The sequence below is a fragment of the Bombus terrestris genome, chromosome 11 (assembly GCF_910591885.1).
Source record: "Bombus terrestris chromosome 11, iyBomTerr1.2, whole genome shotgun sequence".
In the NCBI taxonomy this organism is placed as follows: domain Eukaryota; kingdom Metazoa; phylum Arthropoda; class Insecta; order Hymenoptera; family Apidae; genus Bombus; species Bombus terrestris.
Genome location: NC_063279.1, coordinates 18,146,891 through 18,163,796, shown reverse-complemented (window position 1 = coordinate 18,163,796; position 16,906 = coordinate 18,146,891). Strand labels below are relative to the sequence as shown.

General features: G+C 31.5%; 3 protein-coding genes across 8 annotated transcripts; 1 reads left to right on the top strand and 2 right to left on the bottom strand.

Annotated features, from left to right (window-relative positions):
* Positions 1–68: 68 nt before the first annotated feature.
* Positions 69–2,170, bottom strand: LOC100651845 (peptidyl-prolyl cis-trans isomerase sig-7). Its single transcript, XM_012314359.3, has 4 exons — positions 1,945–2,170; positions 1,340–1,830; positions 1,023–1,264; positions 69–937 (listed from the first exon to the last, which is right to left on the bottom strand). The coding sequence occupies exons 1-4, from the start codon at positions 2,012–2,014 to the stop codon at positions 229–231; spliced, it is 1,512 nt and encodes a 503-aa protein (XP_012169749.2). The 5' UTR covers positions 2,015–2,170; the 3' UTR covers positions 69–228.
* A 152-nt stretch (positions 2,171–2,322) lies between these two features.
* On the bottom strand, positions 2,323–3,665 carry LOC100651535 (mitochondrial coenzyme A diphosphatase NUDT8). The gene is made up of 2 exons (XM_003399320.4): positions 3,460–3,665; positions 2,323–3,110 (listed from the first exon to the last, which is right to left on the bottom strand). Exons 1-2 carry the CDS (start codon positions 3,502–3,504, stop codon positions 2,430–2,432), a joined length of 726 nt encoding a protein of 241 aa, XP_003399368.1. The 5' UTR covers positions 3,505–3,665; the 3' UTR covers positions 2,323–2,429.
* Positions 3,666–5,276: 1,611 nt separating this feature from the next.
* Positions 5,277–16,842, top strand: LOC100650737 (NPC intracellular cholesterol transporter 1). Of its 6 annotated transcripts, none has more exons than XM_003399314.4 (20): positions 5,278–5,650; positions 6,622–6,973; positions 7,057–7,349; positions 7,585–7,777; positions 8,474–8,605; positions 9,426–9,548; positions 9,630–9,847; positions 9,927–10,231; positions 10,318–10,515; positions 10,596–10,797; positions 10,892–11,189; positions 11,274–11,401; positions 11,480–11,737; positions 11,819–11,982; positions 12,060–12,172; positions 12,247–12,836; positions 12,909–13,097; positions 13,206–13,293; positions 13,673–13,764; positions 14,632–14,722. In XM_003399314.4, the coding sequence occupies exons 1-20, from the start codon at positions 5,537–5,539 to the stop codon at positions 14,635–14,637; spliced, it is 4,056 nt and encodes a 1,351-aa protein (XP_003399362.2). In that variant the 5' UTR covers positions 5,278–5,536; the 3' UTR covers positions 14,638–14,722. The 6 variants fall into 6 exon arrangements, with proteins under 6 accessions (XP_012169744.2, XP_020721265.2, XP_012169745.2 ...); XM_012314353.3 differs by having other exon boundaries at positions 13,673–13,839; XM_012314354.3 differs by lacking the exon at positions 13,673–13,764 and having other exon boundaries at positions 5,277–5,650; positions 9,441–9,548; positions 14,632–16,842.
* The last annotated feature ends 64 nt before the right edge of the window (positions 16,843–16,906 follow it).

Genomic DNA, 16,906 nt, shown 5'->3' with positions numbered 1-16,906 from the left:
GAAAGAAAATATACATACAGACATATATTTAATATAAATTAGATATTATAAATAATCAAGCGTTGAAAGAATTAAAGAATGGTTTTTATTCGCATAAAAAGTGGAAGTTTACAGTTCAATTTTACAAAATAGATATTCACATTTATATCGCATATTGCATATTGCATATGCATTCTACGTGCGTAAAGCTTGTAGTACTATGGATAAATATCACAAATATTTTTTATATCATCTCCTTTTTTGCTTGTATTTCTCTGATTTTTCATACCTCTCGACAGATCGATTTTTGGTGCGCTTTTTTTTGTAACTCGAATGTCCGTCTTTATGTTTCTCATATCTTAAATCCTCGTTACTAGAACCAGAATTCCCCCTATCCCATCTCTTTTTCTCACCGTCAGATTTCTTTTTTTGTTTGTGCTCTCTATAACTTTCCCTTTCGCTTCTGTCTCGGCTCCTATCTCTGCTTTTATCTCTACTTCTCCTTTTGCTTTCTTTTCTCCGTCTAGATTCGTATTCGTATCTTTCGCGCGAACTATCACGATATCTTTGTACCTTATACTTTTCCTTCTCTATATATTTATCCCTGTTATAAGCGTATTCTACCCTGGCTTTATTGGCGTCTTTTATACGCTCATATTTTCTGTGTTCTATTTCTTTGCTCCTAGGTTCATCCCTCTGCTTATGCTTCGAAATGACTTTTTCTAGATTCTCATTTCCGACCTCATCAGCTTCATCGTCAAAATATTGTACGCCTTTACCCTTGCCTTTCCATCTCATTTTGGCTACCGATTGCGAAAAATCAACGTGTATACGACGATCGTCGATCAATACATTGTCCATTTTAAAATACGCTTCTTCGCAACTTTTACGATCAGCGAATTCGATGAACGCATATTGCAATGAATCTCCAGTTTGCCGATCTCTAATAACTTCACAACTGAAAAAAGTAAAGAAAAAAACAATTTGATCAATATACCAAGTGTAATAGGTGTCTATCAGCAAGATTGCTAAACCATCTATACCCAATAATTTTTCCAAATCTGCTGAAAATAATTTCGAGATCGTCATCGGTCGTAACAGGATTTAGTTTACAGACAAACAGGACATTTTCAGGTGGAGCCATTTCCGCATCTGGAATATCACCCACAATTTCCAATATTGTCGCTCTTGCTTTAGCTTCCTTCTCTTTCTGCATTTCCGTGATCTCTTCAGCTGTCATACCAGCTGTGTCATCTATCACTTCGTCAGCTCCGATCCTATCGCTCTACGAATATATTTATTTACTATGATAAAGAAAATCTTGCAAATTTTAAAAACATAAAGCAAAAAGATATTATACCATTAAAACTTCTTTGGAGGGTGGTGGACTTCGATCGGGTATGATGAAACCTTTTGGATCTTCGAAAGGATCTTCCAAAATAACAGTGTGAGAGATACGTATATCCTGGTAAGGTCTGTGATCCCCATCACAGATAGTTTCATTGAACTTAAGAATAATTTCTAGTCCTTCTGTAATTTCACCAAATACACAATGTTCTCCATCCAATGATTGAAGTTCAGGTGCAAGAGTAACAAAAAACTGAGATCCAAGCATGTTGCTGCCACAATTAACCATAGACAATAAACCACTTCTATCGTGCTTTATTTTTGGCATCTGCTCTGCTTCATAATATCTTGCTTTTTCACCTAACACTATTCCATAGACACTTTCTCCACCTTTCCCAGTACTGGTGGGATCTCCGGTTTGAGCAATAAAATTGCTTTGAACAGAATGGAATAAGTTCCAATTGTAATATTTTAATTTGCATAATTTCAAAAAATTTCGACATGCTGCAAAATATTATATATTAATAAATACTGTTATCAACAACCAAATTTCTTTCATTGAAAATTCCAATATATAATAACAAGAAAACATAACCTCTATTTTTGTTTTACACTTACTTTGTGGGCGTTCTTCAGTATATAAATCAACAGTAAAATCTCCTATAGTAGTTTCTACTACAACCGCCATGATTTTACGGTTTCCTTATTTAGAGGCTAATTTCATTTCTGTTTATTATATTTATAGCGTCTCAATATCTCATAATATTCCTACACACATTTCCATACGACATCAGACAATATACTCATATATAAATGTATGAACATACGGATTCATCCTGTAGCCAGTGACATCTACATATGTAGTACTGAACTAAATACGTATATGTAATTATATACATATGATTTAGAATGATTCCTCATAAACTACAAATATGTATGCATTTTTCAAACGTATTACACATAATGGGGAAGAGAAATGATAACTCTTTTTTTAAATTCGTTATATCAATTATGACATATATATATATATACGTATATATACATGTAAAACAGGAATGAAATACAAATTATATACAATACAATTTCGCGATTAACAAATCTTTTTATCTCTTTTTTTCTAGTAACATTGACCGTGAACAAACAAGTTTGTGCTTATAGGCATCAGGTACGAGAGCATTTAAGGCTATATGTGTTATTGCTGCAGTGAAACCCCAAACACGGTGTTTCCCTCCTAAATAAACCGGTAAAGTGTAGTTTTCACGGAACTGAGTAAACCGACACACTGAAAGATCGCAGAGATTTTTTAAGCTGAGAAAAAAAGCTTCTTCTACTTCGTTTACATTAATTTGAAGCTTTTCTGGATCAATTTCACCGATATAGCCGAAAACTGGCAACACCATGACGTTCTTTTTATCAATCATGTTACCGGAGACCCAAACGTCGATTTTCTCCCTTGGAATTTTAAGTTCTTCCCATGTTTCACGTAGTGCAGTTTCTTCCAGGCTGCGATCTTCTTTGTCGTGCATTCCACCGGGAAATGAGACTTGTCCACGATTCGAAGTTAATTTGGTTGATCTTAAGGTATACAAGAAACCAAGTTCTCCTTTGTGCATGCATAATGGCACTAAAACAGCGGCCTGCGGAATCGCATTACCATCTACCTGTGGTACTCTACTGGCCTTGAACTTCTCGATAAAAGATTTCCGATTTTTCTCACTAAGCACAACTTCTGGTTTCAAATATTCCAGCCTGATCGCATTTAAGCCTTGTTGGGTTTCCGTCGACTTTTTTGTAAAGAAGAAACATTTTTTTAGTGCGATATTACGATGACAATCAATGGTATCGAAGCGCGGACATTTTAATCGTTTTCGTACATTACATGCTAAAAGAGGCTGATTAAACATATCTCTGAAATGTTAATAATTCAACAGCAGTGACATTTCTTTTCGAGTGCTAAAAATAAAGCCAAAGAAACGAATAAAAAATTTCGTATATTCAATGTTAATACATTTTGCTTTCGCCACCATTATTTAGAAATAAACGAATGTTCGCGAAAGAAACGCCATCTGGTATACAAAGAATGAAGCAAGGGAATATATGACAACAACTTTCACATGAAAGAAAAATACTTACAAAACAACGCTGTAAACAGCGTAAAGAAAAGGAATAGAGTTTCATTGATGCAAGTTATATCCCAGAAATACTTTCTACGTTACGTATGATGAGAGATCAGAAATCGTGAGAAAGAAATGCGGTCTACCTAAAACGTAGCTAGCCTTGATGCTCAATTTATCAAGAATCTCTTGCAATATGCCTACCATTATGATGATTTTATGCACAGCTACTAGATGTCCGATCAATCGGATTTAAACGATCTCTTTTTTAAGTATGCTAATCGATGTATCGATCATATGTAATGTTAGTCTCCTAACTCGTGTTTATATCATCTTATCTTATTTTTGTACATTTTGTTATTATTACGTATTCAATTTTGAACATTTCATACACTTACTAATCGAAGGATGTCTTCTGTAATAATTATTAAACAAATTTTTAATCGCTTGCAAAATCCATCATTCTTAGTTATTTAATGGCAATTAAAATATTTACTGAATCATGCATATATATGTGTTTTTTTACTCGTCATTTAATTCTCATTAAATTTCTTAAAATCACAGAAAACAGGAAGAAACTAAATATTACCTTTCACAATTGATATGATATTATGTATTACGAAAGACCGATGCAAAGAATGATGCTGAACGTCCGGTTGCTGTCCAAATTAACGTTTCCCTGAATATATGTACATACATGGCTAAGGAACAGTCTATTATCTGTCACGAAATGCACATCATCTGGATTCAAAAATCTCGAAGATGTTCTTTCACAGTATATTGCAGTATAGGTTCTAATTCAATTTTTAGTAGTTAGTTTACCAATTATTGTCAATTTTCAAAATGTAAAATCAATTTATCATATATTATTCCAATCATGTTAATATGAAAATTTGATTCTTAAGCTTCAACTTTCACAATACATTGCGAGTGCATTGTGCATGTTAATTTATTATTTAACCGTGACCTAGATCACAACGTACAAACAATGTGCAAATTGAATCTTGAAAGCATTTTTCGTTTCTACGAAAATTCTAATGTTCTTACGTTTCGAGATTTTTATCTTGTTGCGACGAATAAATCCATAGTAACGATTGAAAGAGTCTTTGCCCCAAGGCTAGAATACATTCGAATTGATTTAGGTGGTAATGCGTCGAAATACAAGCAAGTAATGTATTATAAATCGATTTATGAGGAATGGTAAACTTCTAGAAACCAATTCCGATATTTGATTTCAGTTCTACAACAATTACGCAACAAATAGATGTGTTATAATATTACATATGTATATTGATACAAAATTTAATTACAGTGCGAACGATGATAGCAGATAGTAATAATGGCAATAATAAGTTCTACAATGTTTTTCAATTTGTTAATTGTAGTAATAGTATAGAAAAAAGTGAAGTTCAGTCGATTTTAATGTTTATTTACGTGAACTAGCTGTTAGCCGGAATTAATTTGTATTAATTTATACATAATATCTATGAATACCACTGATAATTTGTAGTGAAATTAGATAACGTACATTCAGGTGTTAAGAATTTTATATTATATAGAGTTTGAGGAACTGACATTTACTGATTGACGATTATATGTAGTTATTAATCAGAGGTCACTTAATTATGATCTTTATTCGTGACTATAGTTATGACCTTCCTCTATCAATAAGTTCAGGGATCAAAAAATAAGTTGTTTAGTTTTCTATATTTCGTATGATTTTGCAGTTTAAGAATATGTATCGTGTTTCGAGTAAACATTCCTGAGAAATTGAAGCGGGAGCCGAACAACACCGAGAATAGCCGAACGGCCCTGGATCATTCGATGCATTTAGGATTGTGATTACCAATGTCGCCATCATGCTGCGTCTTTGCGTGCTGCGTGCCACTGGTAGAGCGCAGTTCTAGTCGCGTCGTTCGTTCAGTGAAACGTGATCGTTCGCCGCCTATGTATCTTTGTAGACTGTTTTGGACAACAACATAAAATGTACCAATATGAATAATACAGGCAATAAGCAATCCTAACAATACTACGTGTTGACGTTAAAATACAGTTTAAAGTAATCGTTCGATATCGACTGTGTTTGTAAGCGGGTTATGTATTGGTTTTACGTGTTTTACCGAGGCCACCGTCGAACTTTGACAGACGCTAACATGTTACGTCTAAACGTGATAATCTTTGTGCTAGGTGCTTGGAATCTTATTAACGCAGTAAGTTAATTAATCACAAAATTACGACGTTACGAATATCGTACAAATAATTCATCGTCTATACCACACCCTGGTGTCGTAAAACATCTCTCATTCGTGACGTCATCTCGGCCTATCCTCGTGAAAATTTGCCGTTGATATCGTCGCCGCGGCTGTTGCATTTGTCCAAAGAAGTCCATTAAATTTAATTATACCTTTGCCTTATGCGTTAAGGGGACATTAACTGATGTCACTTGATCTTTATTTGCCGTGATGAGATCAATGCAGATCTTTTTAACTGCTCTTATTAAAATCAATGTTCCTGTTTAAAAGAATTCACAAAATTTTCTTTCGAGATTAACGTCATACTTTTTGTTTACTTCATTAACTTTTTACAAAATGTTTGTGTGCTTCGAAAAATGTTATTTAAGACCTCAAATTGTATAAATATATTTTCTGATAAAAAGCAATTTCTTGAAAAATGAATCATGAGTTGAAACAAGGTAATAGTTTATTTTTGTTATCATTTGTTATAATAAAAGATATGATAAGTAAATAAGGAATAATGATTTGTAAATGCAAAAGAGTAGATAAACAGATACTTTATTTCTTTATCAATGTAATGTAATTAAGATGATTAATGTACAACACATAATAACTTTATACTTAATATTAACTTTATACTTAATATTAGTCCTATCTCTTATCAAGTGATTGCGCTATGAAAGAATTTCAATATCTTTATGCATGATCTCATACTGCTTTCATGGCAGTGATTCATTACTTATTAATATTGTATAGTTAACGGAATAATTTAAATTTAATAAAAATTAGATTGAATTGAAAAATTTAAATAATTTAAATTGATATGTTTTTGATTAATATTTTTGCTTTAACCATCAAGAAATTAGAAATACATTTTGAAGCAATATTTAAAATGTATTTTAAAATGTATTTTGTTAAAATAAAAGTTGTTTAATATTTGTCAATAGGTATCTGCAACACAAGATGGTCAGTGTATTTGGTATGGAGAATGTTACACAGACATATATATGCACAAAAAGAATTGCCCTTATACAGGACCAGCTAAGTTATTGGATAATGAAGGTCAAAAACTATTAGCTAAAAATTGCCCTCATTTAATGATTGATTCTGGAAATGGGATTAATACCTGCTGCGATACAAATCAGTTAAAAACAATGGATCAAAATATTAAGCTAGCATCTAATTTTTTAAACAGATGTCCTAGCTGTTTGGATAATTTAGTAAAGCATTTCTGTGAATTTACTTGTAGCACAGTACAAAGCAAGTTTATCAACGTTACAGAAATACAAACAGAGAAAAGTAATTTGATTATTTAACAATGTTTATGTAAATATAAAGTTACTGTAACATGTATTGAATAATAATATATAATTTTTTTTTAGATGTAAAATATGTCAATGGCATAGATATATATATAACAAATAAGTATTTGGAAGGTACATTTAATTCCTGTAACAAAGTATCAGTACCTAGCACTGGACAATTAGCAATGGATTTAATGTGTGGCATATGGGGAGCTAGTAGATGTACTACATTAAAATGGTTCCATTATATGGGTGATGCAGCAAACAATCAATATGTACCATTTCAAATTACATATAAAAATACTGATGAACCTGTAGGTTCATTTATTCCTGTAGACCCTAAAATTACTCCTTGCAATAAAGCATTAAATGTAAGTATTTGTAATTAACTATAATATAATTTAATTAGCTATAAATAAATTAAGTTTAATTGGTTTTCATATACTATATCTATATGATATATGATGTATACTATACAAATACATATTAATTAAATTATGAAGTTAGTATAAATCAAACTACAAACATGAACATTTTTTAAAGAATTTGTAATTTGACCTTTTCTCTGAATTAATGAAATTAACTGAATATGTTCTGTATGTGTAGAAAAATACTCCAGCATGCAGTTGTGTAGACTGCGAAGCCAGTTGCCCAGTACCACCATCACCACCTCCCTTACCAACACCTTTCACCATTTTTGGCTATGATGGCTATGCTGTAATGATGATCATTACTTTTGTGTGTGGTTCAGCTCTTTTCATCTTATCCATTGTATGCTTCAATAATAGAAAACAAATTGGTAAGAAACTTCATTTATTGTTTAAAGATATTTATTCAGAAAAAAAACATCTCATTCTTTGTATATTTGTGAAGGAAATTGCTAAATTTATTGTATTATGGAAATTGCAGTGTGAAATGCACTTTTATCCCTTAAACTCTGTACCATATTTTATTCAATAATAGTTTACACAATACTGTTTTTACCTTGCATTAGTGACTAATTTTGTATGTAATTGTCACTTACATTGTTTTAAAGAGAACAAGTACACTTCAGTTCAAATTATCTTAATATTTAATTCATATCATTGACCTTTCTTCCTTGATACAGGATTATTTTTATTGCTGTGTTTCTTCTGTATTATCTTATTCTTTGGTTGTGGTTTAAGATTTTGTTTTATAAATTTTGCACTATGCTTGGTTTGATGAACATTTGTTCTTTATTTTTTCCCTCGATTAATAATTTATAATTGTGGAGGAGCAGATATATATGACAATTAAAACAATATTAAAAATAACATCAAAACATTTTGACAGTCATTATTTCATTGGCAGATGCTTATATTACAATGAACGGTAGAAATAAAAATATCAACTATTTTTATTATTCATTTCTCACGACAAATATAGCATCATGAATAAATAAGGTAATTGTATGAAATTGAAAAGATTTGATTTAGAATCATCAGTTGTATGTATGGTGTGCGTATATGTATAGTTGCACGAGGTGAGGAAGTAGGAAGGCAGGTGGGTAGACGCCTAGCCGCAGGGTTACACCACCCAGGAGATGGTGCTCGTATTGCTCTCGCCGCAGACCAGGAAGACAGCCCACTTCAATCTAAACGTTCCAGTACGTTCCTATCAAGTGTATCTTCAATATGTGGACTTGTGCTTGATCCTTAATTTCTTTTTCATTACTGTATATCGTTTTGTTGTTATGGTATTATGCTTGGTTATCATCCTCATCATTTGTGCTTCGTCATTTTCCTGAGTAAAGAACTTTCCCTTTATTTCTTACTTATGTATTGTTACTATGTATTGTCATCATTAAAGTATTTCCAAATTTCTCCATATTAATGTTTCTCAAAATGTATGCAGTATGTTGTGGGAACATATTCTAAAATTAGTGAACAGAATAAGTAAATCAGTTTATTAAATATTTGTTATATCATTGTTGTAAACATTGCATAATATTTCGATTCAAAGCATATATGGTATTTACTAGGAACTTTTATACTTCCATAATTAATATTCATTTTATTAACATACGGAATAAGTTAAATTTAAAATGTTTCTATATTTTTACATTTATTTAATTTTATATTTTACGCTTTTAATGTTCTACATTCTTTAATAGAAGTATTCTAAACATTATGGTTGCCTGCAATATATTTGATATTTAAAATTTTAAGTTGTTGAACTGAACCAATTATTGTTTGTTTTTTTCTATTTTTATATTAATTATTTCTACTTTATATTGTTTTAGTACAAAATTTATATGTTATTTCAACATTTTCGTTGCAATATTTTTATTCTGTACAACTGAATGAATAGTTTGCTTAATGTATCTGTTTACAGCACACTATTTACAATTTATTTCACTTACTGCAGCACTTTCTGGACATATACATTACAATATGCTCTTTTCCGTAACGCAAAAAATTTTATAGGTGTGATATCTGCAGATGATTTGCCGAGCGGATTCGACGATGAAGAACAATCAACATTCATCGAAAGATTAGGTGCAGGCACCGACAAACTGTTAGCAGAATTCTTTTGTTGGTGGGGTACAGGTATGTGATCATTTCATTAGATAATGTTACAAAAGTATTATATTTCAATAACGGTTAGAAGTATTCAATTTCTTTCTTTAGCATGCGCGTCACGACCGTGGTTTGTCCTTTTCGTTGGTTTTTTATTTATCATTAGTTTGGGACATGGAATAAAATATATACATGTTACCACTGATCCAGTTGAATTATGGGCTGCTCCACAATCTCGATCACGAATTGAAAAAGAATATTTCGATCAACATTTTGAACCATTCTATAGAACTGAACAAATAATTATAACATCAATTGGTTTGCCGAACGTAAGTTTTGATCACTGGTAGAATAAAATTATTTTTTAGCAATATATAGAAGACATACAGTTATATCAATTATTTTTAGATTGTACATAATACATCCAATGGTCCAGTTATCTTTGGTCCTGTATTTAATGATACCTTCCTCAAAACTGTCTACAAATTACAAGAAGAAATAAAGAAGATAACAACTCCAAATAATTATACTTTAGCAAATATATGTTTTGCTCCATTAACCAGTCCGTTTACGGGACCGCCAACAGTATCACAATGTGTCATTCAAAGTATTTGGGGATATTGGCAAGACAGTGTAGAAGCTTTCGATTATACTACTGTGGATGATGATAATTTTACAGTAAATTATTTAGATCACTTCAGAGTTTGTTCGCAGTAAGCTAATTTGATTATAGAGCATCATACTAGTATTAAGATATATATCTCTTTGCCAACAATTTTTTATTATATTTTATTCTCAGAAACGCATATAATCCTGAATGTCTGGCACCGTATGGTGGTCCTGTGGAACCAGCAATTGCAGTTGGGGGATTTTTATCACCAGGTCAAGATCTCCAGAATCCTTCATATGAGAAAGCCACAGCAGTAATTTTATCTATACTAGTAAATAATTATCATAATAAATCCAAGTTACATCCAGCAATGGAATGGGAAATGAGGTGACTAAATTACATAGAATGAAAAAGAATATTTAAATGTTTGTTCTTCATTATTTAAGTAAGTGATATTGTAATTTTAGTTACGTCAAATTTATGAAAAATTGGATAGCAACAAAGAAACCAGCATTTATGGATATTGCTTTTACTTCAGAGCGTTCAATAGAAGATGAATTGAATCGTGAATCTCAATCAGATGTTTTAACTATTCTTGTCTCATATATTATTATGTTTGCATATATTGCGATTTCTCTTGGGCAGATAAAAAATTGCAGTCGACTTTTGGTAAAAATGACAAAAGAAAAAAATTCAAAATCAGATATGGTATCGCATATTTATTTTACCGATATATATCTAACATTTACTTCTTTATTTTTAGATTGATTCTAAAATTACTCTTGGCCTTGGTGGTGTACTTTTGGTATTGGCCTCTGTTGTTTGTTCTGTTGGTTTATTTGGTTTTGTTGGCATTCCGGCTACGCTCATTATTATTGAAGTAATACCATTCCTTGTCCTTGCTGTTGGAGTAGACAATATTTTCATACTTGTTCAAACACATCAAAGGGAAACTCGTCGTCCTAATGAATCAATACCTGAACATATCGGTCGTATTCTCGGTCAAGTAGGACCAAGCATGTTGCTTACTAGTGTGTCAGAAAGTTGTTGTTTCTTCCTTGGTAAGTATTGAAAAGATTCACATGTATTAAGTATGAATTAAGGAACATCGAGTATAATATGCTGAAAATATTATGTTCCATTAGGTGGATTATCTGATATGCCTGCCGTTAAAGCTTTTGCTCTATATGCCGGTATGGCATTATTGGTAGATTTTGTGCTACAAGTAACCTGTTTTGTTAGCTTATTAGCACTAGATACCGTTCGTCAAGCAGTATGTATTAATAAAATTGAATAGTACATATCCCATAACAAAAGTTTAATATAATTGACATTTTTATATATTTTTTAGAACAACAAACTTGATGTATGTTGTTTTATTCGTGGATCGAAGAAAGACGACGGGGAGGAAGTAGTAAACGGAATTTTGTATAAACTTTTCAAAGTTGTGTATGTTCCACTATTGTTGAAAAAATGGGTGCGTGCATTTGTTATGATAGTATTTTTTGGATGGATTTGTTCAAGCATTGCGGTTGTTCCGCACATTGAAATTGGTCTAGATCAGGAACTTTCTATGCCTGAAGATAGTTTCGTCTTGAAATATTTCAAAGTAAGTAATATAATATTTACACCAATGAAGAACACAAATACTTAAGAAATGGTTATAATATTTTCTTCTTTCCTTTTCAAGTTTTTAAATAGTTACTTATCTATTGGGCCACCAATGTACTTTGTTGTAAAAGAAGGATTAAATTATTCTAACAAAGATATACAGAATCTTGTATGTGGCGGTCAATATTGTAATAACGATTCGGTATCGACTCAAATATTTATAGCATCAAAACAATCAAATAGGTAATTGTTACATTTATTATATAAATTATATTGTATCGAATCATAAAACAGACTTATTAAAATAACTGCCTATTTAGGACATACATAGCAAAACCTGCATCATCGTGGCTAGATGATTATATCGATTGGTCTCAATTGTCGATGTGTTGCAAATATTTTGTTTCAAATGATTCTTTCTGTCCGCATACAGGTATAAAATTGAATTTTCTTGTAATATCTCATAATATTGGAAAGAAAACGATAATATATATTTTATATTTTCAGGATCTAGTAAATATTGCTCTTCGTGTAATATCACCACAAATAATATTGGAAGACCTATACCAACAGACTTTGAACGATATGTATCATTTTTCTTGCAAGATAATCCTGATGAAATGTGCGCTAAAGCAGGTCATGCTGCTTATGGTCACGGTGTTAACTATGTTACTGACCTTGAAACAGGCCTGTCGAAAGTCGGGGCGTCCTATTTTATGGCTTACCATACTATATTAAAAACATCTGCCGATTATTACGAATCGATGAGAGCTGCAAGAGCTATATCAGCAAATATAACAGAGACGATTAACAATTATTTAAAGAGTATCGGTGACAGTTCAACTGTTGAGGTGTTTCCATATAGCATATTTTATGTTTTTTACGAGCAGTACTTAACAATGTGGCCAGACACGTTATATAGTATAGGGATATCCTTAATTGCTATTTTTGTGGTAACTTTCCTTTTGATGGGATTGGACATATTTTCCTCTGTTATTGTTGTAATAACCATTATGATGATTGTCGTTAATATTGGTGGTTTAATGTATTGGTGGCACATAACATTAAATGCAGTATCTCTCGTTAATCTTGTTATGGTAAGCATATCGAATTTCAGATTTTAAACATAGAATGTCATTAGGAAAGTAAACAATGTACTTCTTCTGCAGGCTGTTGGTATTGCCGTTGAATTTTGTAGTCATTTGGTACACTCCTTCTCAGTATCAGTAAAAACAACACGTGTTGAAAGGGTTGCTGATGCATTGACAAATATGGGAAGTTCAATTTTTAGTGGTATCACTCTTACGAAGTTTGGTGGAATTATAGTACTCGGTTTTGCTAGAAGTCAAATCTTTAAGGTAGGTTTTAATAATTACGTTTATTTCTGTTGTCCTTATATATATATATATATATATATTATTCCTGTTTTATAATAAAACTAATGTTATTGTTAAAAAAATCTTCAGGTATTCTACTTCAGAATGTACCTGGGTATTGTGTTGTTTGGAGCTGCACATGGTTTAATATTCCTGCCAGTATTATTAAGTTACATTGGTAAGATTGATTTATTAGTTATGGTTTTATTATCATATTCTCGCATTAAAATCAAATTTCCATATAAATCAAATTAAATTCCTTAAAACACCAGTGCCACTTAACATAGTAAAAAATAAGTTTAATTTTCATATCCCTAGACATTAGGAAGTACAATCGACATACAAGAAAGTTGTGCTCTGCAGACAAAGTATATGGTCCCTTACATCTTTTTGCTTCACTATTAACATTTGTACATATTTGTTTTTGTTCGCATGCCAACTTAGACATTTGTCTTTAAGTATTGGCGACCTTCTAGTAATTTCCATTCGAAAGAACTAAAAAAAAAAGTACAGTAACAACTTAAGAGAGCTTTGGTCATGGCTTCTGGTGGTTCTAGGCACACCAATGAACAGAGAAAAGTTAGCAAATCACAAGAGAGCAATGCAAGGAAATCTGGACAACGTACAGGAGACTTCCTTGAATCATCGCGTAAGCAAACTCAATTCTCCTCCCACACCCACCACAAGCACACCTACGTTCAGAGTGCTTGAATATGAAAGATAGGTACGCAGGATACACATATATTTACACTTTCTTTCGTATCATTACAATATTTCTATCTTTGTTCGACGTGATATTCAACACAGCTTTATGCAACACCCGGCTTTATTTCAAAATTAGTCTATAAAAACAGTATTTAGTTATGGTTACGTCAAACTAGTATTGTAAATATTTCTGACACATCGAATGGTATTTGGTGCACTTACTTAACAGATACTCAAAAGTGCAAATACTATAAGCTTCTTTCTGAGATTTCTTTATTACGACGCAATCTGTGTATGTCGATGAGTGTGGGATGGGATATATATATCTATCGATTTCTACGAAAGTATACTGCTTTGTTAACGTAATTTTCCTTTCATTGTTTCAATAACTATAAATTAGTTGCAAAACTCCTCTTTTCTATTTCATGTGTTTCACGAATGCTCTTGTGGTATAATTGCCATTGCGTGTATTATAAAATGAAGTACATATCACGAATGCTATTGGTAATCTGATTTAATTACATAAATATAATTGGCGATGGAAGTAGTTGTTAGCTTTTTAATCGTGTTAAGTTATTTTGCAATATCATTTAAAAGAGGGATATGGAAAGATGGAAAGATGTATTGCCACTGGTGAATAGATCTCATGTCTTCCTCCTTTTCAAACATATCATTATTTTTGTTCTCTTTTTCTGTTAAATATTATTTGTATCGTAATTTATTTGTTTAACATGCTTTTAGTCAGCTACGATATATAATGGATATCGAAGTAAAGACTCAAGTTATGTCTATTTTTTATTATTATTTGCAGGCGTGATGTCGCGCCGAGGGCGTAGAAAAGCCCACGAATGTGCCAGCAGGGCTAGAAACGAATCTAGGAGTCAAGTGTGTGGGCCTGACTCTCCTTTACTCCAAAATGACAACAATCAGTACCCAACCACTTCCTACGCCAGTGTGAACTCCATAGAGCAGTTACATCAAGTGACTTTTTAGCATTAATCGTTATCCGAATTAACTCATAAAATGACTTTTATACTTAGAGAGACTGAACATAATCTGTTTGTATAATACAGAATTATTTTTACTATATATGTATGATCAATAATTTTTTCTTTTTTTAAAGTTCATTAGATTTGCGTCTGAATGGTGATTGAGAATCATGTAATCGATGCGAATTATGAAGTTCACGTCTGGTATATTTCGTAACTAGGAAGAAAAATTTCGTATCTTGTTGTTACTATTAACATAATAAGATTGCGTTATATTTAAGATATTTAATTATAAAAAAATGTTTCATAATTTTACATCATTCTATTTCTAAAGCTTTAAGATTTATGGGTATAATATCTGAAATGGTGCAATTGATCAAATCAATTGGAAGTGTCAAGAGATATTGTAATATGATTTTAATTAATCTTAATTTTATGTTTTCCGGTATTTTTTCAGTGGAAATGCGTAAATCTGTGTTGCTTGGCAAATGGTAAATGTACCTGCATTTTTATCATGCTTTATCTCTATTTGTGCATTTTGTCATTGCGAGGTAATATTAGGTTCCGATATAGGTGTCGTATAATGCAGGTTTTGAATAAACCAATTCGACGGTAAGATTTGTATATCATATCAAAAGATCTAATATAAACAGCGTATTCCTTTTAATGTCTTTTCGAATACTTTGCATAATATGACTCGAAATTTCATCTAAAAATATTAACCGTCCATAATTGAGATGAAATATCGAATATGTACAAATTTGAATTTCGTATTGTATAAATCGTTAGAGAATTATATATACATATATGTAAGCCGTAATTCTCAACGTAAGTAGATTTAGATTAACAGCTTAAAATTCGTGCGGCATCCATATCGGAGTACATTTTACCCTGATTTTCTTTCCATATAAGCGATAAGTACTCGTTGTTTCTTATATATGGTTGATATTAGTAACAGTTTCCAAAAATATGTTTTTAGTTCAAACCAAGCATCCGGAAACTATTTCGTATTCCCTTTATTTTTCTTTTTCTTTTTTATAACCGATAAATATTTTAAGCAAAGTTTTTTATTTGATTTTGTTTTGTCTGCAATCTTATTGGATATGGGTAATATTAAACAAGTCACAGCAAATATCTAAGTACTGAAAGGAAAAGGCAATGACAAATTATTATTTTTTACTATGCAGTAGCCACTTGGTTTTAGTACGTTTCGTTCTTACAATTTGCCTAATTAATTCTACGTAATTAAGACATTCGATAAATGGAAAAAACAGGTAGTTAGCCTTATTAATAGAAGTTAAATGATATAGTCGTATTAGTGCTTAATTTCTTTTGCGTGCTTCATCGGTGTAAAGTGTCTCCTAAGAGTTGTACGTTTCTGCTCAATATCTATAACAAATTTAAACAGTATTGCTTTTTCATATGAGAAGTTGAACATAGAAAAATGTTCGGATAGCTTGATTGCATCGAAACGATATCAACGTCCTTTATAAATGTGGATATTTCCTGTTGCGAGTTGAACTCGAACATGTTTTCTAAATTATTTGTATACGAATAACAATTTTTATACTGACAACAAAAGAATACGTAATGCAATGTTGCAAAAAATCTCGTTAGTTAAATAATAGATGATTCGTTGGCGATTGTTACGATATTATGCTATGTATATACACAGGTAAAATGATATTCTTTCATATAAATCTATGTTTGTAAATCCGGTTGAGTATTCCTTACACATCAAATTAGTATTCAAGCATGGTTAAAGGCATGTCCTATATATATACATGGTTAACAAAAAAGAAGTACTATGACTGTTAAATAAAAGGTGCCATAATTTGGCAATAAGTATGTAAAATTATACTTGGGTTCATTCATATGTCAAAATGTCATAAACATATCATTGCAAAATCTTCAGTATTAAATTTTTGTGACGAGCAAAGCATGGCGATACTACCAAAGAGATGTCCGATCAACACGACGATACTGTGTTAACACGTAATATGAATAAAAATTTTTCTGTTTGTACAATACAAGTGTCTTGTGTATTCTTTATATAGAACAGATTTAACAAGCGTGGAAGAACAGTGATGGCAAGTA